The sequence below is a fragment of the Acanthaster planci genome, linkage group LG02, assembly GCF_054643075.1.
Source record: "Acanthaster planci isolate LZ-2023a linkage group LG02, COTS_SCS, whole genome shotgun sequence".
In the NCBI taxonomy this organism is placed as follows: Eukaryota; Metazoa; Echinodermata; class Asteroidea; order Valvatida; family Acanthasteridae; genus Acanthaster; species Acanthaster planci.
The window spans coordinates 14,309,235-14,333,461 of NC_141778.1; the positions used below are offsets into that span (position 1 = coordinate 14,309,235).

Genomic DNA, 24,227 nt, shown 5'->3' on the forward strand with positions numbered 1-24,227 from the left:
CTAAGGGTTTTTAGATCGTTGCTGATAAGTGCCCCCGGAACACTCGTGGTGACACCCATGTCTTCTCCTTTGCAAGAATAAACAAAACCCTCAACAGCCATTCCTTTTGGCCTTGTTCATCAGCTATACATTCTTAACCACTTGCAAATTTCCTTGGAAGGAGCAGAGAACTCAGAAAAAGCACGAATGAAAGTCCGACACAAACAACCGTTCTGGTAAACTACTCGTGTTTATTTCTGCTCCACTCTCTAGACAGGGCTAAGCTACATATAATACAGGCAGTAGAAAAAAAAACAATAAGAGAAATTACTGGTCACACAACGGTCGGACAACAAATCAGTCAATAGAACAAGTTATGGAAAAAAAATACTGAGCACATAGACACTTGCATTTGTAGGTACGAATTTCCGGCAAACAAACTTGTAGAATTGGTTCTTCATCCCCCCCTCCAGTTTTTCTTTTTTAATGAAATGGCCTCTTAACTTCAATCATGGAGCTATCCTCTGCTCCACCGAAAACCTTCAATGTAAGTATTCCTATCATGTCAACCGCTAATGATGGGGTCGATATAAATGCTCCATCTACCGTTTGTGCTAAAATTTTAAAATGAACATCAATACGTCCCACTTTCTGTATCGTACATTAGCCCTAACCCTCCTCAATCCTCCAACAGGTGAAGGATTGAGGAGGGTTAGGGTTAAGTATATTGGAAATGTGTAAGAGTGCTCCACCGAGCATCTCCACTTTTAACATTTAGTAGTTCAAGTTACTCTATTGTGATAATTCCTGGCTGAGTTGTGAACAAGACTCTCGCACAATGACTAATCTGTGATTTCCTCCAGTGACTTGTGTGGCCAAACCCCATGGGAAAGTGCCAGGCTGCTTATTTCCTCCAATTTTTGGCACATCTATGTTAAAAAGGAAAAATCACTGAGTTTAAATTATCTGGAAATGACTCTAACTACATGCAGACTTAACCAAATGTTAAAGTAATGGATGAAACTCGTAGAATGGTACAGAAGGGAAACCTCCCAGAACTTTGGCAATTTTAGTTGAATACTTTGATAAACAGATACATATATTATGTTATACCATTTGAAGAAACTATCAACTGCACGACAGACTGGACATTCTGTGTACCAGGTTCACAATTATGTTGTCAAAACACACAATTTTGTATCTATTACAATTTACATTTATCTAAAAAATAAATTAAGTCCTTTCTCACAAGTGTACCTTAAGCCTACCCTCCAATGAGTAATCTTTACAGAAAAGGGGTGCAGGTTTGTGTAGACTGCCCTATAGAGGGTTTGCATGCCTGCCATTTGCAGGGAAGTGCTTTGTTTCGCAGGGTATGCACAAACTAGGCTACCCTAGGGAACAGCCCTGCAAGATGGCTACCATGCAAAGTCTCTACACCTGAAAGGCCAAAGGAAACAATTTCAATCTTTGGTGTTTTTTAAGTGGGCTGTTACCAAGTCTTGTGTAAAGACTGTTGTCCATTCCAGTCAAACCCAGTACCTATGAGCTTTTACATCAATACATAACACGGGGAATCTCAGACAAATGACCAAACATGGAGTCTGATACGATGATGCACAAGGCAGCTGTCGGAGCAATAAAACCCATACACAGCCCAGTGCATCGCAACAGAGAACTTGTCTGTCAACGGGTCATCTGATGTAGCCATTTTGTGTTGAGTGATAGATGTGTTGAGCTCTGGTGAAACTCTCTCTCCATATTGTATTTTAATCTTCTTACTCAATTTGCATCTTAACAACTGGCTTAATGCAGTTTCACTTGATTAACTCACACATATCTTGCAAGGATAGTTCATGAATTTCATTCCACTAAGACCAACCACACATGCATGTGTAGGCATGCATTAAGTTCCTCTTTCATTCAAGAAAAAAAAAGGAAAACTGTCCAATACTTTTTTCCTCTGACACACTCTGGTACATTCAGAGTTAGCGCCATTTCAAAAACAGAATGTTCAGTTTAAGAAAACATGCAACGCTGACATACACATTCAGATGGCACATACAAAACTCATGCACCTGTGGTAGGAAAAAAAATCTTGTATTACTGTGGCAAACATGACCTACGTTACAAGTTCATATAACAAGACTTTCTTCCTTTTTTACAGAGTTTAAAAAACAAACAATGGTTAATATTTAAGTTGATCTGAGTCATTCTATCGAATCAATGGCATTACTGACATCAAATATACACGTACATTTATCAAATCTCTCACAATTGGCAAAGTGTTTGTCCAGTATAGAAAAATTCAGGGCCAAACTGAGCGTGCTGCGCAGATGTCACAGTGGTGCAATGCTGAAAGGGCACACTTCTATCCCTGACAGGAAATTTGGCAGATCATGAGATGCATTTCATATAATTAACTTACAAAGTAGTTGTCGTTTCAGTAACCTTTCACTTCAACAGAACTGAGCCTTTCTCCGCGTTTTCAGTTTGGTGCCTCCTCCTAGCTCCGCTAAGTTTTCCAGGAGAAAATTTCATTTGGTACATTTCTTAAAAGCCCTCCAAGCTTTTGTATAACAGTAGACCCTTTAACACTTGTGTATCTAGTAGTCTTGTCTCAAGACTTGGGAAGAACTGGTCAGGTTAAAAGATATTTAGTCAAGTGTGACAAGATTGTTTTGTCAGACAGTGTACCATTTGGTACAGGGAAGAAATTTGAAAACTGATCTCTTTAATGAAAAATAGCTGTATCTACTGCTAGCCAAAATGATAGTATTCTCCTGTACCAGGGACTTTTCTGTGATACTAACTTTATAAGAACTACCGGTACGGCTCTTTCATTACAAATTGTTTTCATTAGATTTTGAGAATGTCATGATTATCCAGATTACGCCTGGAGTGCAATGACGATAGGTCAAGTTTTGTTGACCTTGTACCGGTATTGTGCTTGTCTGTTGCTGTTTATCACTATTTAACTCAATAAATGGTAGCCACATTTAGGTTTCAACAATTGGCTAGACTTATTTAATCCACTATCATCTGTACACTATGTCACAAATTGGTTCAAACTGACAAAACTAACGTCTTTTTTTTTTGTTGAGTCAAGCACACATTTCACTGGCTCCGCACTAAATCGGTGAGTACACTACTCCCTGAAGTATAGCCTGGAGAGGGTTCTTGGCATCGACGAGAATAAAACAGCTCAACAGGACACCCTGTGTTGCCTTACCCTGGGGAGGGAGGAAGGGAGGGAGGGGGGGCTAGATCACGAGACAGAGGATATGGCGTTATGGGGGGAACCCATCTGGGTCAGGACCTTGTCCAGCCACTGCAGGGGACCGTTCAGGTGGATCTCGATCCAGCAGGGGGTGCTGGTCACGTCCTGCCGGTGGTACTCGGCCCCCCAGCCCTTGACGAAGCTCATGCGGATGGTGCACATCTTGGTCAGCTCGTAGACCGCCTCAAAGCCGTGGTTGACCGACTGAGAGAGGAGGGCGGCAAATTCCTGGTTGTTGAAGATCTTCAGGCTGCAGCCCGGCGGGATCTTGCAGACGGTGGTCGGGTGGAAGCCGTGGCGGTAGTTGCAGTTGCGGCTCTGGACGAAGATGCTGCTGTCGCTCAGACACTCGGCATACACCTCACCACCAACATAGTACAGATGAACACCTACAGGGCAAGTATTGGACATTAACGTTCATTCCATTGTCACTTTCTCCTTCGTTCAAGAGCCAAGTGACTTAGGCTATTGAGGGGACTCCATATTTAGTTGCGTAGAATTTCATCTGGGCAGATGGGCATCCCAGAATAATATGCGGATCAATTTGTCACTGTGTAGGAACACGTATTTCAAAAGGTGCACCATCCATAAAATGCATCTTAAGTCAAAACGGGGGAAATACAGGATAAGAGCACCAGGTGAAAATACCTCACCAATCGGTGGGGAATTTGACAACATACTGGTATTCTGAGCAGTAGAAAGTACATGTATACATGTATGTCACCTGTGCCAAAGTCATTTCAAATGTTCCTTTAGTGTGTCACCACTTGTAGGACAATGGCATTTCAGACAGGATTACTGCATATGCTGCGAGACGGGGCACAAAAATGGTCAAGTTAATGCCATTGCCAGAGGTACGATTTTCACAGTTACAAATCAAACCTCAACGGTACCTTTACTGATGTGTCTCCTCGTGTTCTCAATGGTTGAATTTCTGTTGACGTTGGACAGCAATCCTAGGCAGAAGCGATCCGTCTTGTTGGAAGGGTCTGTGAAGCCGTCTACAATCACGCTGGTGCTGGACGCATGGAAGGGCTCCCCCACGCGGTTGTTGAGCTCGTAGTAGGCGACAGAGCACCAGCACTGGGGCTCTGTGTACGTCACAGGCTGCACGTCTGCAAGGGTACGACATAAAGCCTGTCAAGAGTGAGTACTCACACTATCCCCCAGCATCCCAACAAGCAACTATATCTGTAACTCTGAGATTTCCACGTTCTTGACCACTTGATACAGGGCCCAATTTCACGGAGCTGCTTAACTTCAGGAGAAACATTTGCTAACCTGAAGCAACATTTCATGGTGGTGCTTGGCGTGGCTGTGCTAACAGTTGCATGCACGTAGAGATTTCTATTGTTACATCACTAAGTTTAAGCAAACTTTTCCTCCAAGGTTAGCAGGGCTTTGGCTATACTTACTGCTTACGATCTCCATGAAATACTTGGAGTCTCTGTTAGCGTGAAACAGTGTGCTAAGCAGCATCGTGAAATTAGGCCCAAATGACTTGAAAGTAAGATAGAGAATGTGTAAGCAAATTCTACATGTTGTGCTACATGGTGTCTATACACGTCCCCATGTTTGAGCGATTCCCACTCAGTTTATACACACAGACACTCAGCCTAGCTTGTGGAGTTATGAGTGTGTGTGAAGCCCTTAACCCCAACCATCCTCAGTCCTCCAACAGGTGGAGGACTGAGGAGGGTTAGGGTTAAGCTACGGTTGGTCATGGATGGGAAAATGTAGCAACTACCCCTCCACAACGTTCTCTTGGAGTTTCACAAAAATAACGATGCGGTAAGAAATGTCATTTTAAAAAGTCCGTACTTTGGGCCAAAAGCAACATTGCTTCTTGTGCAAGTATTTTGTGGAGCAGAAAAACAGCAAATGGTGAACTGTTAGATAAGCTTTCACTTAAGCATTTTGCATCTTTGATTTATTGCAGAAATTTGACAAGTGTGATAGAAGGTTTACGCTTCAGAGAGCACTTAACACTGTAAAAAGTAACAGGAGATGGGCTCAACATTCATCAATGCCATCAAGTCCGCTTAACCCCCCCTCCCCCAGCAGACTTTTAAGCATGTGCTGCCGGGGAGCCCCGTTTCGAGCACCATGGGTTTATACGAAGAGATAGGGTGCCCAAAACGGGACAAAAGAGCTATAACAAAAGACCATACTCGGAATACTCATTGATGAGCGACACAGCATGCTAATCCAGCTGCGTTTGAAAAGACGCCACTTGCATCCAATGGGGACAAAGGAAATTACACAACCCCTCACGATTCTGGGCTCTTTTTACAGGGCGGCAGGCCTGGCTGAAACACTCAGGAGTCAATGAAGGTTGCCTGTTTAAATATCCATTAAATGAAATGATGAGTTTTTGAAGAATTTTGAAAACTAATATTCTTGAAAATCTCCTGTATGTGTGCACTGCATTTTTAAAAGCACCCGACAGCTAGTGGTTAAGCTTCTTGGAGCACTGGGGTTAATATGTGCAATGAACCTGCTTCACATGGCTTTTGATAAGGGAACAAAATAAAAGTGCAAAATGCCCTCTACCTGCCCCGACCCCTAAGAAACCTTCCTGAAATTCTTTGGGTTATGTGCAGAAACTCAAAGGCACTGCAAGGGCACTGCTTGGAGTGAAGGCTTCCCCCCTTATTTTGATGATCACAAGAGCTGTTTGCCCATTTAAGGCTCGCTGGCTATTTCACCTTGCATGTTCATGTTGGACTTTGTAGGCTGTGCAGATGATGTATCCATGGGTGTTCCGTCGTTGGTGTTGCCATCATCAGAGGACATGTACGCTGGTGGTGGAGTGTCGGCTGTAGGGACAAGGACACATGATCAATTCAACTGATGAAGACCATGCAGAGAGGCAGGTACTAGGACTAAGAACTACACATACACAGAGCTGCCAACCTCACTTGACCAAAAATCCTATGATTTTACCTTAAAAATTCTATTTTGCGATGCATGGTCTGGGGCCCAGACTGATTTTGCTTTTACATCCATGGTTAGCCTACATACAGACGAACTGCACAAATGAAGCGGTAATGGACACCGTGTCATGCATGTTGCATGCATCTGCATGGCATTTCCGACATCGCCGACGACTGATATCACCGCGCGAAATAAACTCGTGAAAAACGTGAATTTCCAAGCCAACTAGGTGAAAATCTAAAATAACTACAAAGTTTATTGATTTTGTAAATCGTATTTTATTGAGAAAAAATTGTCGTGTCGTATTGTCACTGAAAAATCATACGAAATATGATAAAATTGTACTGGTTGGCAGCTCTGCGTACATTATTGCTACCCCTGCACATCGTGCATGAACAGATTTTGAAGCCCATCTTCATGTAAGCAATCTTGGGGTACAGCAACTGCCATTTCATTACAAATGGATACTTCCAGTGCAACATTCAAACATTTTGGATTGTCATGAGACATATTCTTTTAACCCAGACCCCATCAGGTTTTCTGAAGGTACTGCAAAAAAATGCAACATGGCTGAAATGAGAACCGTGGCTCATTGCAACAAAAATGCAACACTAGGAAACAACTGCTTTTGTTCCACTGAGCAGGGTTCTCAATTGGGGCATTTTTGAAATGCATGGATTCGGCTTAGACTTTAGTTTCACTGATTCCAGTCAGAGCTTGAACATGTGGTTTCCAACGCTGCTTCAAAATGGTTGGAACCAGCGAAACTGAATTCTAAGCCAAATCCACGCGTTTCGAAAATGCCCTTAGCTACACACTGTACGCATGTAAATGCCACTCTTGGCAGAGTAGCCCACTGCTGCATTGACCACTACATCCGACATACAACACTGGACAACTGTTGCTGGTGGCTGACTACAACAGGGTTGACCTTTTTTTAAGAAGAACAGCTTTCCAAAGAATACAAATTCTCACCGGGGACTCCATACGGGCTACTAGGGCTAGAACTGGCTGGAGACAGCTGACCGCCGGGGGACCCTGGGTGGTGAGGGGAGAGGCCCTGGTTGGCTTGCTGCTGAAAGCTCTGCGGGTAGGTGGCGTTGTGTGGATATGGCGGATCAGGGAGGCTGCGGTACGGCAACAGGCTGTGGGAGGGAACCGACTCGCTGTGACGTGGGACCAACACTGGCGGAAGAACTGCAATGAAGGGCAAAAGAGGGGAAGAGAGATAGAAAGAAGGGTGGCTGCATTAATACCAGACTAGGTACAGGGCAAACTTGAGGACATTTCAAGGATTGTCGAGTGCATCTGTCTTTCTTTGTACACTGCACATGTGGTTAACAATGCCTCTTTTGATCGATATTTTGAAGGGCTTTGTGGAACCGCAATTGGGATCTCATCATTTCAGTTGTTGTGAATTTGAAACAGGGAACAAATTGTCAACTCCTGAGGGAATATACAGTGCACATACACTGCAAAAAGCTCAGAAAACAGCATTCAGAATTTTTTCAATACAGTGGAACGCTGCTATAATGAACACCGCTATACCAAACACCGCTATACCGAACATTCCACTGTACTGAACATCGTCCTTGGCACCCAATATTTTGTGCACAAAACCGACTGAACACTATGCAGTTGCCGTTTGTAATTCCCAAACGTCAACTTGATAAAATAGTCAGGTTTTTTATGTTGAAAAGTGACAAGTGGCCATTATTTCCCCAAGGATTAGAAGGGAAAGCCACTAGTTGTTGAAGAGTTAATTGTAAGTCACTAACTGAGAAACTGGGTACATTGGTCCACACTTATTCAAAGTCGTCTTCTGGTAACAGCCAAGGCACGCACAGTTAATCTGCTAACAGTATTGAATGGACACTGGTTTTGCGACTCCGCATGCGCACCGTGGCATTGCACTAACATAAGTCTAAAGAGGGCGCCGCTGATACACAACCCACCGAGATTCGCCACAGGATGCATCAGAGATCGATCCTGAGCGGTAGCTTCACGACTTTATTTTTATCAAAACATCACAAAAACGAACCACAGAATCAAAAGAGGGTACTATTTAACATGGCAACGAAATGTTCGGCAGTAAATTTCGCTATACTTAACATTTAGTATGGCTCTGTTGTGTTTATTATAGCGGCATTCCACTGTAAAGCTAGTCCAATTTTTTCACATTCTCGCTTCTCTTAATTCTAATCCTAATGGGAGAAGTTAAAACAAACTACTTCCAAGTTACAACTCATCGACAAGCAGCTGAGAACCCTATAACTATAAATCTATAACTGCTTTGAGCAAGGTCTGGGTGGTCTTAATAAAGCAACCCTTTTACATTGCATCTGATGAAAATGATGTCAGTATTTGGACCACATATTAAGACTGCCTGTATCAAAAGTGACCATCAAAACTCAGGCCCACCTAGTATCTCTTCACAAAACGAGTGACATATAGATTTGTGGATGGAGTGTGAAAAACCAATCACATACCGTTACATCAATGTGTAACTGACATTGAAGAAATCACATTGCCCTACATATAAAACAACGGGAGGTGTGTGGGGAAAGTCAGTGTTGTCATCTGTTAAAGTAATTCCGAGTTCATTTCTTGGACTTTTTTGTAACATTTTGGACTTCAAGGCTGGAACTCTGCTGCCGGTAGCTCTTTATACAATTTCAAAAAGCTTTTCAAGGGAAACATCCAAGGACTAAGAGATAAAATTCCTGACAAATGTTTGAAACTACAGATGGAAGTCACTGCAGAACGTGACTATGATTCAGCTACAGGCATTTGTCAATTTTATGGCTGGAATCAAATAGAGAAATCTCACACCCTGGATAACAAAATGGCCACGGAGGAGGACATAAATTCTCTGGCATCAATTTATGACATTTGTTAGATTCTTGTAAAAGGGGAAGACTCCACAAAGTCTGTATTGTGCAATGCTATGACCCCCTGTGCACATAAACACTGTGCAGTTAAGATATGCAGTGATAACCCGATACAACCCAATCTATTTACTCTAAATGCCGTTGGACTGACATCTACAGGGGCCCCTGACGAATTCCACCAGGAATGTGATGAGGACTTGCTTCAGCTTCATCGCCAGGCTTTCTTGGCGCATTTTTTTTCCACTAGCGTATGTTGACTTAATCAAATGGGGTCTAGAGGAGGGTCATCCCAGGTTTCTGTCCAAATAGGCTAATGTAATGGACAATCTTGACTTCAGTTTAAGCACAGTGTAAAAATGAAGCAGCTGAAGCGTACACAGATGGAAAACGACAGATACCCCGGTACATTTTTGATTTTTTTCTTTCCATGGTTTCTGATTCGAGAGAATAACAACCAGTCCTACAATGTAAGATGCACACATCATTACCTTTCAAATACAAATTTTACAATGCAGTATAATTATGAAGAGTTGGAAATTTTATTGGATCATGGTGCGTAATACATGTAAATCTACACTTACAATGTGCACTGCATTCCAAATAAAACTCAAGAACAGTTATGACCCCCTTAAAAAAAAACCACAAGATTTAGTGAACAAAAGGCCTAGATTTTTCTCCCATACAGCTCTTTCCCCAAATCCATGACAAGCTGGGAACAGTGAAGCTCGTTTGAGCAGAGGGCCAGGATATGTCAACACAAGGGGCAGACAGAAACTATAAACTGGTGCCAAAATGACTACCCATCTGAAATGTGAGCCCAGAATGAGTGTTGCCACAAAGCCACTGGGGTCAGCCCTGGTTGTTTGCTGTGCTAACCCCAGGCTGCTGAAATGATCTGATAGGATTGTGCACACTAGGCAACACAATGAACTAATGTCTTGGGGATGAAACAGTGGCCTAATTTCTGTCACAACAAGATATGCATTTGCAAAACTGTACAATTCCTAACCAATTATGACTAAAACGTGAAAAATACAAGATATTTGTGGTTAATTTAATACCCCAAATGTTACATATGTACCGCAGGTACAGTGTATGAAAAATTTCACACACAACAGATAATCAGCTGAACAAATCAATTATGCAGGGCTAGGGGTACGTTTTCATTTGCTTCAACCTGCATACACCTACAATGTACATGTAGCTCTGGGGCAACTGTACTTTACAGGGCAAAGGCAGTGACAATAATAAACCACACACCAAATTCATGCTCCTATGTGCATGTAAATGGAAATGGATTAAGTTTCCATTATCAGGGCAGCCTTGACCAGACTCTGACCAATACCACTGTGAACTGACCTGAACACTTGCAAGGCTTCTTGTAGCTGCGCAGGTGTACATAAATGATGTACATGTACACAACAAGACAAACTTGTAACAAAATATCTTACTAAATGTACATGTACATGTTGATGATACTGTAAGATACATGTACAGTGTGCATGCAGCATTTTGTTGAATACATGTACATGTGAGTATCGGTACAGAGAGATGGAGTACAAATTTTTACAGATTGGATTCATTAATGACACAATCCATAACCCAAGTTCTCCCCGGTGGCACAACATGAGAATTTCCATTGTCTTGTACTAAGCTCAACCATATGTTTTATGTGCATACATGTAGGTAGGTGGACAAGCTGACTATACCTATTTGTGTGCAATGTATGCACAGTACTAACGGGCTTGTCTGAATACAAAACTTCATCAGGCCTGAACAGATCTGACCTGCTTGACCTCAATCTACACTAAGCCGCCTGGTTCCCTTGCATAGCACATGCTGTCATTCACAAATCCTCTTCAGCTCTAGGCTCTGAGTGTGTGTGTAATGCATAATCAGCCAGGCTGGCTCATCTCAGCCAGTCTGCAAGAGCTCACGATGCACATTCTGTCCATGAAATAGAGATGTACACAGTACCCTTACATGTTCTGGTACCTGCGCTTGTGCGCATAAAGACAAATGTTTGTTGGCGTTCATTTCCAGTTACAGGAAATATTTTGCTAACACTTTCTGCACTGAATCACTCTGAAACAACTTCAAAAAGCTAGGCTCGGCATATAAAACTACATGTACGTACAGTGTAGGCCTACATATGTACATGTATGTTCAATGTACATGTACTGCCAGCCTTTACATATTCACAAGCATTTGGACAGCCAAAAACTCAAATTTGCTCCCGTTTCTTTTCCTGACTTTTTTTGATGTGGACAGGATTCTCTAATTCTCCCATCTTTTCTCAGCATTGCTGCTGAGTGCTGTAGCTCACAATATGGCTGGATGCACAAAACAGCAGGCCTTAGGTACTCTTGTATTATGCTATCTCATCTTGCCAGCCAGCAACCTTAACCTTACATGTTCTCGAAATTGCAAGGCTAAGTTTACAATTTTCACCATGAAACTCTTGTAGCATATCGTGTACAAAACCAGTTGGGATGTCCTGGCTTGCAATGTACTTGGCAGTCGTGCGATACCGGTATATATGCATATGTACTTGTATTTGTGTTACGCCTCTCATACCGGGTGCCAGCATTACAATCACTAGCTCACTGTGTGCATGCATAATAAACTACGTCTCGCACACCAGTACATGCAGTATTGAAATGATCGTTCCCTGTGCACTTGTGAAAGGGATGCATCTGCATGCAAGAAGACAAGTTTCATGGAGCACCTGTCAACCACACTAGGAACAAGTCTTGTCTTGCACACTGACTCGTAATGGTACAATGTACACATACTGGGTAACATACCAGTATGCAGCATTTAACCAATTTCTTGTTGGCTCACAAAAGACAGTAAAGCAACAAGCAACAGGTTTTTTTTATTAGCTGAAGGAAATATGGCCTAATGCACCATTTTTCTTTGTACATTCAACACGAGGATTTATTGCTCTGGGATGTGAAAGGAATTAATGCAGGATTGTTTTGGTTAAATGAAAGAAAGAGCAGTGCTCCACATAATTTCAGTATATAACATTTAAAGCAAGATATTTCAAAATTTGCATTCACTACAAAAATTTGTAATGGTGTCTTTTTCATGAAATTCTGCACACAATGGAAAGTCCATACTAGCTGGTACCTTTGTATTACATTTTATAAGAATTAAATTTATTGAAATGACAGAGCTTACACAATACATCTCATCTCCATACGTTTTACTCAACTAATCCTTAAAGACATTTTTCAACCGATTCACGTTTCTATTCGAATAAGCGTAAAAGTTGCTGGAAGACCCGTTTGTTTCCAAACGTCCAATGAAAAAAAAAAAAGAACCTGTTTAATAAACTCACTGATGACTGATGACGTCACAAACTCCAAAGGAGGCATTTGATTAATTTGAGAAATTTGATTACACCGGTCAAGCAATAGACAGCGCTAGGTTTCTCCTGGATAGATCCTGCAACCCAGCCCATCATCCACTCACTTGCTCCAGCTTCAGCCTGAGGGGTTATGGCCTTGCACGTACATGTACATGTATGTGTACATGCACTAAATTCAGAGGCCTTTCACTGACTCACTGCCGACAGCACACAATGAGAGCATCTCATATGAATCCAATAATGGTGAGATACTGACATCCAATACAGCAAAATTCCTATACATGATGAACTGCTCCATATACTTTACATGTTGACAAGTGGAGACAACGTGCAAGGGGGTGGGGGGGTCTGCACGGGTGTGTTCCATTCAGTAGTTCTTGTATTAACTGGAGCCTTATTCACTTCCAGACACATTTTCCCAGTGATAATTATGTTACCAGTTCATTCATTTCCATTTCCCTCTCAATGAAAAGAGATGACAAAACAAGACAAAAAATGAATACTACACTGTCAGGCCTTGAATTTCATATATTTTAATGCACTGCCATTTGGCATTGGTGGACTGGCTGAAATAAAGGGCACTAATGCCAAACGTGAGGGCATTAATGCCATCAGCCACCGCAGTTATGGGCATTGATGCCGTCCCGTTTTTTTTATTGCAAGAAAATCAATATTCATTCAGGTCTAAGAAAAAGTAGGATACGCATTATACCTGAACATGTCTGTGATAAGTGCTGAACCAGCAGCCGAGTGTTGAAAGGCTTCCGCCTGTTATGACTGCAGCAGTTCTTTCCTCGGCATTTTGCGTACCACAAAAATTGGCTTGGCCTTTGATTTTGCACACAAGAACGTACGTGACAATTAATCAGGGTAGTCCTGATTGACCGATGTCATGTACATGTATGTACAGTTCGGATCGCGCGCGGCGCGTTGCACTCAACTGCAAACACTACATTGCGGTGTTAGTTAACATACTGCCACGACAATACAATTGTCCTGTGTGCATGAAAAACGTGGAGCTCTCGATATACCGTTACCATGCGTACACGTTGATGAGCACTTGTTCTAGACTAACATTATTGCACGGTACATTAAAATGCTTGGCTTGGGCATGTGCTGTTATTAAGTCATTGGATAGGCCGGTGGGTGTCGCCTGTGACGCACTTGCGATTGTGCAGTGTCCATGGATAGAGCGGGCCGAGCCGCCGGTGTGCGGCAGGCCAGGCTGAGCGCGGTGCAGTGTTCCCGTCGAATGTGAGCGATCATGGAACGATGTGTATGTCACTTTCAGTGCTGCTTTCCGTGTACCTCGCTGAACAGGGGTGGTCGATATGCACATGTAAGGCACTACGGCCAAGAGAAAAAAAGGGCACTGCCATCTTGGCGGTGAAACACGTTCACTTTTCTGAGACATCACTACCAAATGGGAGGGTACTGATGGCCATGGCCATGGCCATCGGGAAACTCGAGGCCTGCACTGTACATGTATCTCTTTACATACAGTACATCTAAATCTTTGGAATAAAAGTTAAAGGAAATTACTGCTGACAATAGAACAAACCTGGATGCAGTTATGCCTAACCTCGGTAACAAGACTATTCTTAATACTGTTCCAGACACAAAAACAAGGCCCTGAACAGAAAGTATTGCAGGAAAGGCCGAGTGTGGAAAAGCGGTCAATTGCTCCCTGTTGCTGTCAACAGAACTTCCCGAGGAAGGATATTCCGGATAACACAGACAGACGGTAGTTTCCTGAAACAAGATGGAACTGGTTTACATGTACACATGCACTTGGTGAAATTTCCAACGGCTCACAAATGACCACACAGTTACCGTACCTCAACTACACGTGAGCGGACAGAGCTGTGTGTTGAACGTTTTTGACGTAAAAACCGGTAACAAAAACCTGGCTAACTGTTTCAAAATGAAATACCAGCTGTCTCTACAAGGTCTGCAAATGCAATCCTATCATAAACAGGACTAATAATAAAGATTTCTATCTTATGTTATCTTCATTTGTTACTTCCTTTATTGGGTACTTCTGTCTCCATTCAACATAACAAAATAACTCTGCATTTACTATTTATAGAATAAAGACTGAACGGCCTTTCTAAATACATGTATGTGGAATCTTACACATTCATTCAACATGCACCATAACAATGAACTGAGCCTTCTGTGGTTCGCATTAATAGCAACCCATCTCTAGACTCTAATCTGCATTGCCTGAGATCAAGACTGCTTGAATAGAAGTTCATTCCTAATAATTCATTCCTACATGTAATAATTCCAGGAAACTAAAAAGCACAAACAATACTGACTACAGCCTGAAAAAATTCACTTCAACTACAGGATTTCTTGTCATGGCCATGTACATGAAGGGTGTGTTTACTCCAGATGCAAATGAGCATTTTCGTGTAAAAAGGGGGAAATGGACTCAAGTTTTTCACTGAGTTTTTAATTTGGTTGTTTTTTACAATAGCATATTGACTAAAGCTATGGAAAAAAGTCCTTAACTAATCTTTGCTGGCTTTTCAACTTGAAAATTCACCTTTTAAACATTATGTCTGTAATTATTTAGTTTTGACATATCAAAAGCGTTATTACACATTCCTCCTAAACAACCCCATTTTAATTTGTGCGCTGAGTTAAAATTTGGATATTTTTTCATGAGAGCATTTTCTCATTAAATTTTATGACAAACATTCCCTTTCTATTCTAGCTTTTTCAGGACAGACCCGTTGAATCAGGTGGTGGTGATGATATAACGTGAGTCACATAATACACAAAAAAATAACTGTATACCAATACCCCAGGGGTACTGAGTTTGTCAATTATAAACCTCCTCCTTCAGTGTGCAACAAACCAAATTAGAACACCACCAACCCTAGGTTATCTGCCTAGGATAATATATCTGGCACTGAAAGTTGCTAACCCGAGTCATATGTAACGCGAGTCACAGCATTCAGTTGTAGGGTAACGAGAGTCACATGTAACGCAAGTCACAGCATTTAGCAGTAGGGTAACGCGAGTCACAATTTAAACTGCAGTAGTTGCAGTGCTTATTATCTTTACATCAGTGCCAATTGTTTTCTAAAGTTTACTGACATCTTAAATGGAGGGCAGCAGATAATATTTTCATAATTCCATACACCGGTTCCTGTTTTGCAACATTCCACATTTACATGTAAATATGTATATGTCGGCAGACAAACAAAAGATATGCATCTGTCATCATCTACATGTACATGTATCTGAAATAAAGGTAAGTACATGTAACTTTCTCACAATATCATGTCAATGGGGGTGAAAAATGAAAGACAAGTAAAACTTTGCCCAAGTGAAAGTAAAAAATAAGGGGAAAAAGAGTCACAAATTGCTCCAATTGTAGAATTTGGACAAATGAAATGCATGCAATTCTATGAAGCATGGCCTCCACAGTTATTGCAATACATGGAATTAGCCAGATTATACACAATGCAACATATACACGTACCGGTAAATTGTTCTATTTTAGCCTCATTTTTCACTTTCTGCATTTCACGCGTCATACATGTACATGTACTAGGCCTAAAATTTGCACAGTTGACAATATTACTTACTAGCACTTGGCATACACATGTACATGTATTGCTGAATGGTGCTGTATTAAAATGGTTTAGGAACAATTTCTTTAATAAACAACACATACATGTAAAGTGATTTAAGAGCTGACTGTTTTCTACAACCCAGCAGAAGTGCCCGCAGGGTCACCTTTGATACATGTACATGTAATTTGTAGCCCACAACATCATACATGTACATGTTTACCAGCACCAAATAATCTAAGGAATCAATGTGACAGAACATGAAACGTTCCAATTTGTATGTACTTCACAAATAAAAAAACAAGGACATACATGTTTGTTACTAAGCATTTTAGTAATTTGCAAGGTATCATTAATTGCCTTTCATTTTTGTAAAATGACCCATAAGAAATGTCACAAAATTTTACTTGAACTGTTTCTTTCATATCAGATTTCATAGCTGTACATGTACACGTATGACTCTCACAGCAGCAGAAAGACAGCAAAAAAGACATGAAAAGCTTTGTGCTACCGAGAAGTACACATGTACATGTACAGTGACTACCGTAAGCAACAGAATGAGATGAGCGGAAAAAGTTGTGAGCTGAAGAAGGCAAAGGAACAAACCTAACAAAAGCTTAACAGAACAGGCTGAAAAATTCACGGTCAACCATCGTGGCCATTACAACTTCTTGTCATGTGTGTTTGATCAACCATACATGTATGAGGTAATGTGGCATTCATTCAAAATGACAATTACCGGTACATCATGGTTTTTGGGGGGTACCACATGTCAATTCCTCAAAGTAATTTTTTCATCGTTCATGATATGAAACTGTCATAATTGTTTAATTGGCAACTATTTGTCTTCTCAACTACATGCACACACAAACAATCAAGCCAATGTGTGCATAATCTAGGGTAATCTTGAGGTAACACGAGTCACGGCAACGTGAGCCACATCGATTATTTATGTTTTTTCCTAAACTGGTTGGGAAATACATACATGTATCACTTCAGGTGATGTAGAAATGGTATTGAGTTCTGAGTTTCTGATAACTATTCATTGTTTTCTCCAATTCATAGTTTGAGGAGAAATTTGATTTAAACCTCAGCCGATTTTACTGCTTTCCTTTTTGCTTAACGCGAGTCAAGCTATAATTACAATGCAATAACAGCGTTGTTATCTATTGAAATCATTTTTTACTTGTGTTATTTTATACCAAGTGTCAGTAAGTACCTACACAAAGTACATGTAAGTGGAATTTTTAACTGCTACATTTCAGTATGTGTGTGGTTATAAAAGTTTCAAAATGAACTAAAATGTAACGCGAGTCACTGTGGAAATGCCCAAATGCACTATGCCCACTCACAGATTTGCCCCAGCAATTCGCAATTCAGACTGAGCCCATTTCTGAAGATACATGTACCACATGAATCACTGATCCAGAATCACAAGAGTAACTCTGACACCATTCTTCCAGTGTGTAGTGCAGGATTCTATTCCGCCAAACAATAGCACTGGGCCAGAATGTATGCATGTACATGTAGGTTGTCTTTTAATACCAGATAATGAAATGTGAACATGTTATTTTTCCACATGTAGCTAGTCTCCTCTATAATGTCTAACATTGCTGTTAACCAATTTGATAAAATACATGCGTAAGTTGCGTATTTTACAACCCAGCCCCTCTTCTCAGTAGTTTTCCACACAAATGTTTGATAAACGGTGGTGGGAGTATTGAGAAATGTTGGAGGGAAATCTGGGTTCAGTGTGCAATTCATAAGTTTAAGATAATATGCATGTTGCCTCTTAAATAATATCACCAATCATTGACAATTATACGAATATTGCATGGTTTTGAAGGTGAATAGTCAGAATTACATGTAGTTCTCAATTATGGACTGGAAGTTTATTACGGACTATCTGCATGAACGTATGTACCGGTAGGTATTGTATTTTTGTTTGACTACACTTCATAAATATTGCCAGCATATTTTCTTTCTTTGTGACATTCGCCAGTTTGGCACCACGGACTGCTGGAGCATGCAACTTGTATGCATGTCACTCTCTTTCCATGTCTTGTTTGGGTCATGTACCGGTACATGTACATGTACGAGTACGCACATGCACACTAAATCACTATAGGTGATAACTTGCCATTTGTGAACTAATGCATAATACACTATCACCCTAGCAAACCAGGCAAAAGTCTACCATGCCGCATGCTTATTTGACCTGTGTGGATTCCGACCTTATATATTTATTTTTATATTTATTAATATTCATTCTTGCACGTATTTCACCTACAGCGTACCGCACATTAACACCTCATTACAATTCTTTTGCCGAATCACAGTAATCCATAGTGAAATGGTGTCGATACTAAGCAACAAAATTGAATAAAAATTTAAATATGAACAAAATAGTCCTTTCACTCTGCCAGCTCATCAAGAAGTCTCCTCCAATGCTGATGTTTTATGTGAACTACACTACAAAAGAAACATGGAAAACAAGACATGCATAACAGTACACACTTTCTTGGAGATGTGCAACATAGGTCAACATCAACAGAAAAAAAAAACCCTTGCAGAAAAATGTATGGCAATCATCCATCTTCTGTCAGGTATTTTGACAGGTTCATATAACATGTTCAGCCCACACTTGATCCTGTCATCACCTGTCAACAATGCAACAATAAAGCCCCCCCCTATAACACAATGCACCTTATGCAGTGAGCAGACAAGGGGTGACTCACATCCTGTGTGACCCGCTTGACACAAGCTCACGGGGGCTCAGTGCAAAAAGTGAAATGCCACGCAGGGTCTGCCGCAAAAAATTTCCCCTCGACTCTGGGCAGACAGTTCACTTCAGGCTCCTCAGACTGATTTCTTGGAAAGAAAAATCAGTCGAACATTTTTCAGTTTGATGCAGGATCACACCCGTCCTCTTCGGGACAAGATTAATATTGCACTTTGTGGAATACAACTCATTTACAGGGCCAACAACACTTGCTGTGACAGCCAGCTTGGTCCCAATGCACATGCAACAACTGCACAATTGACTTTGTCAATGCCAAGAATTTGGTCAGATTTTATTTTGGAGAACACAGCATGAAACTGCCATGTCCAATGTACATGTCTGAATCACTTGTACATTTGCCATGGTCCCTGAAGAAAAATGATGTTATTGGTATGTACATGTAAATGTACAGAAATTAATGGCAGATGAAATTAAAAGTACAGTGGCTTATTTGACAAGCCATCTTGTAACGATATCAGTTGTTTGAAAGTATTTCCACTTTCAATTCCACTGTCTTAATCTGGTGCTTGACGTCCTGCATTCAAAAGAGCAGTCACAGCCCTGTAATGTGGCAATGCCTACAATTGTACAGTGTCCCTCCCGGTTTGAAACCACGGGTGAAATGGCATTAAACCATTCCAGGAAACTGCCTTGCCAGCTCATGATTCAGCCAGGGAGTCTTTCTTGCCTCAGTGGTTGTACCAAGGTTGATGCTGGCCCATGGCTTTTATTTCTCTGAAGGGGATTAACTCTGAACAGATCCACCGAGGGGTTGATCAGCGCGGCTGAACGATGGGTTAGTTACAAAGCTTAGGAAAATCATAAAAGGTGCACCCAACCTAATTAATCCTTCACACACACACACGCCTCCCACACTTGCGCTCTTCTGTGGATGGTTAATTTTTTTCCCACATGCTCGAAGGACATCTTTACTATTTCTTAGCATTACTTGAACTACATGTGTACGATAAAGTTCCTTACAAATAGGAGGAATCTATTTTGCTTCATGCACATGTGCAGTTTTCTGTGCTCATGCTATCAATCCATCTACACACATGTATGTCCCCCCAAATGCATTGCTTATTCAAACACAACTTATTGGGGTGTCTCGGTTCAGGTCAGTGACTATGCACAATTGTGTGGTTTGGTGCTTTTTTTATTTGTGTTTTGTATTGTTTAGTTTTGGTCTTGGGTTTGTTTTGATTAAGGTTTGGTTGAACAGCAAAGGGGTGAAACTTTCTATGTGGAAATCACTTGTATCAAATTTAATTTGGACAGAAAAACTTTCATTTGCTAGTCCTGATGAATAAACATGAAATGAACAGAAGGTCTTGTTATCGACAAAGACAACTTGACACGACAGCTCTACACCAACATTAAATTGAATAGTTACCTGGACTTTCTACTCTCTTGTAGTGGTAAGGGTTAATGCAGACTTCTTTCTGCTTCTTGCCAAATGCATATTCGCAGATGTCAAGTGCCTTCAGCTCGTGGTGACTCTGTAGATCGGGCCAGCGCCACACACGACAATAGATGACATGGGGGAGCCCCTTGCGATGCGAGACCTGCAACCGGCCGTCCAGGGACCTGGGGATGGTAACGCACTTGCTGACCTCACCGGGGCGTGACAAAGCTTTCTCCAGGTCCTCCATGGCACCCTTCTTCTTCTTGAGTTTCTTGACCAGGGAGTCCACCGCCTTTTCGGCCCATTTCTCCTCCTCATCACCCTGCTTCCAGCCGAGGAGTCGCTTCACCACTGGGCTGGTGAAGGAAAACAGACTGGCCATGGACATGTTGCTCGACTGCCCAAGTAAGTGACAACCCAACTGGGCAATGTGTATTTGTGTTTGCAGTGGTGGTTCAAAAGTTGCCCAACGACTCCAAGGACTCTGACAAAATTGGGTAAAACTCTGTAGAAGAAAACAATCATAATTTAAGCAAAATTATGATTTGGCAAGAGTTGAAATGCATCAACACAATGTGTGAAGACAGTAACATTAAAACTGTGACCTTGAAATTTAGCCATTCCATCAGATCAGTCCATTAACTGCTGCCTTAAACACCATCCAAACAAAATTACTTGCATAAAGCACTGACATACTTCCTGACGAATCCAACAGTGTTACATGTACACATGCTTGCATGCACCTACTGTACCTGTCATTCCAATGCTCCTCCCTACTCTTTAAGCAAGACAATCAAAATGTGACTAGTCCATTCCTAAAGAAAAGGCTGACGCAAGGAGAAGGGATGAGGTCAGCAGATTGGAACGTGTGAAGACAGAAGTTGGATGACAGCGCACTTTCAAAATCCCTTGCATTACTCTGCGATGTTCACTGCCCATTTGCGTAAATCTTCACTAATTAACCAATTTGTGACAATATCCGTTATAGTTCCTTTACAAGCGCCAAATTACACAGCATTTCCTGCCCAGCAGTACTTTCCAAACCAACAGCACAGATTATCACAGTGAGTGCTTTAACTCTCTGAATGAACAAGTACATGTAGTCTTAAGTAATCACTTGTCCCAGGGCTTATGTGATATGTGTAGATAGATTCATGCATAAATCTGCCAGTTAAAAACAAATAACAAGCTCACGTCTCATCCACATCCATGCACGCACTGAATGTAATCAATCAACTTTCCTGTAAGCCTCTCCCTGACAGCTTCGCCTCAACTGTAAGAGTATCAAGTTAAATTTTGCCATAGCTGCTCCAAGTGGGCGAGGGAGGAGGGAAGAACAAGGCAGGGTTTGTGTTTACATACCGGTAGCAATAACTGTCCTTTCGTGGGGACTCACCACATGCCTGCACAGGTTCATGTGAAATTACGTACATGTATGTGGGACATGGCTAGCACATGCAAAAACATTTGTATTTGAATGTACACGCAAGGTCTTAAAGTGTGCACCAAGTACGTGCAAAAGACTGATTGGAAACTTCCCACCAAACCGTCTCTTCGTTGCTGGTGAAGGTGCAGTGTTCTCCAACTTAAGCAGCCTGGCGGCCCATCGAGCTTTGCTTATATGTACACTTTGTTTAAAAACTTGCCACCAAGCTCAAAACTTTGGCCATCAAGTATGTACAAATTTTGGGTTCTACACTGTCCCTTTCATATTACACGTGCATGTATTAATATTATCGCAATGAAAAAAATGCTGTCCTGAACCTCTCAGATGCCAACAAACACACTCAGCCCAAACTCTGTCTTTTGATGATGGGGTTTCCCCACATCTTAACCCAATCCACCAGCGATTCAATTTGTTTGGGGGGGGGGGTGTCAAATCTTGGAGAACACTGAAGGTGCACTTTAACTCAGGTCCGGCTTGTTAGACAGGGTTACTTACACAGACGAAAATGTCGAATCATTTGCAAGTGTCTATCAGTTACTACATGTATTTGTTCGCATTGAGTCTGGAGGGCGAATGTCTGGACACAAGAACAACTCACTTAAAAAGAAAGAAAAAAGGTCTGGCAGCCGATTGCATACAACTTTATGCAAAGCTGAAGCATAACTTCACTTACGCCACGTTTTATTGCACAGTTTGTGCAACAATTTATGACACATTTCATGAAGGTGAACACTGCGTGCATGTAATTATTCAACTTGCAAAACAATTTTTGGTATAACTTACGGAATCATAATAGGCTGTGCTGAACAAATTTAAAACTGGATGATTTTACAACCTGAAAATGTTTGCTGTAAGGCTCACTGCTCAACTTGTCAAGGTTTATATGAGAAATGTACTGTTTTGTTTGTTTTTTGTAGGGGAAAGATAAATGAAATTAATTTTTTGCTCAGTGAGGAACTTCCAGAATTTCATTCCAGTTCTCACATCTACAGAAAAGATGAAACTTTATCAAAATGGTGAGCATGGCTAATCTATTACAAGTCATTTGCCCTTCCTCATCTTCAATGTTTAATTCAGTGAAAATATTGCACAACTAAGTTACACCAAGTTTTGTGAAATAGGCAGCTGGATGTCTGTGTTCACCTTCTGTGAGCTTTGAACATCTCTCTGTTTAACATCAACGGTGCCTGTTCACCAAGTATAAATAGAAACCACGGTACTTTGATGGTAGTGATGTACACAGCTTGTTGGAAATCTTATTTTCATTCAGGCTCCGCAACTTGGCTCGACCATTTTCGGTGGCGGGGATGACATCACACACGGCGCTGCACATGTTTCGCGTCTCGCAGGATGCCCAGTCCGATAAATGCGAACGGCATGAATGGAGTGACAGTCAACGGGTGGAAGCGAGAAATTGGTGAGCAAAAATCTCATTAATTAAAAAAAAAATACTCCATGTAAACCTTCTTGCCTCAAAGTCACACGGCATATCACAGAGTTAGTGACTTCGAGTTCTCGAAGTATGTTGACGGTAACTAGTAAAGTAGGATACAAGTTCGTAAGCTTCTACAAAGTTCTAGGCTTAGGCTAATGACTAAACAAACTAAGACCGAAAAATCTTTGCCAGTCTTTTGTTTGCCAACTCGTCCTGGATCAAAATGGCTACCACATAATTACCCATGTCATGCCATGTTGTTAATTTCGTCATGTTCATGTTCCTACTAGCCTAAAAAAAAAAACAACTGCAAGTATTTCTTACAAAATACACGTTATGAACAGAATGCATGCAGGCCCTACGAGTACGACTAGTAACAGTAACATTTAGGAGGCTAGCCCACTCACCACGACTCACCATCAATGTAATCACTCATGGATTCTGCTTGTGCTCAGTCTGCTGGAATTCAAATACACACTAGGCCAACTCACATATGGTTCACGAGGTTTTTGTAGAGAGCTTGGCTTTTGGTGACATAAAATGGTACATGTATAAGTTACACACTACACCTTATATTCGAACACATGCATTCAAAGTGCATTAGTCCGCATACAACACATTATACGTGTACTGTGTATAGAGGTGCGTGCACCAGCCAGCTACCGCGCCGCGCCGTAGCGTGTATGTACACTGCACCGTGTAGTGAATTATTGGCGACAGGAAGACTGCCACTGTTGGCGTAATTAATCCTCAACTTATTCTTCCGCGCACCGGTTTTCACATTTTCGTAATGTCATTATACTCGGTAATCTCAATTCAATCATCCAAAATAGATAATGGAAGATCTCAGTTAGCCCCTTATTAAAATATTCTTATTTTGGAATCGGAAAACTGCGGATTGTTTGCTAAACAATTCGCCCTATTTCTTGAACTTTTGCACTCGAGCTGTGACGCGGCTGTCAGCCAGACTGGTGACGTCACCCTTATCGGCGGCACACACGCTGTACAGCGGCACAAGAACGGTGCGAATGTCGTGGCAGACGCCTCCAAGCGTCCAAATTTAGAAAGGCCACACTGTGAAAGAAAAAGAGTCCTTTTATTTCAGTGG

At 41.4% G+C, this 24,227-nt stretch overlaps 1 protein-coding gene across 2 annotated transcripts; it reads right to left on the reverse strand.

Moving 5' to 3' along the window:
• Positions 1-210: 210 nt before the first annotated feature.
• On the reverse strand, positions 211-23,830 carry LOC110973188 (SMAD family member 5-like). 2 transcript variants are annotated; one of them, XM_022223806.2, is made up of 6 exons: positions 23,537-23,830; positions 20,226-20,742; positions 7,172-7,393; positions 5,968-6,078; positions 4,153-4,374; positions 211-3,648 (listed from the first exon to the last, which is right to left on the reverse strand). In XM_022223806.2, exons 1-6 carry the CDS (start codon positions 23,537-23,539, stop codon positions 3,248-3,250), a joined length of 1,476 nt encoding a protein of 491 aa, XP_022079498.2. In that variant the 5' UTR covers positions 23,540-23,830; the 3' UTR covers positions 211-3,247. The 2 variants fall into 2 exon arrangements, with proteins under 2 accessions (XP_022079498.2, XP_022079499.1); XM_022223807.2 differs by having other exon boundaries at positions 23,527-23,830.
• Between the last annotated feature and the right edge of the window lie 397 nt (positions 23,831-24,227).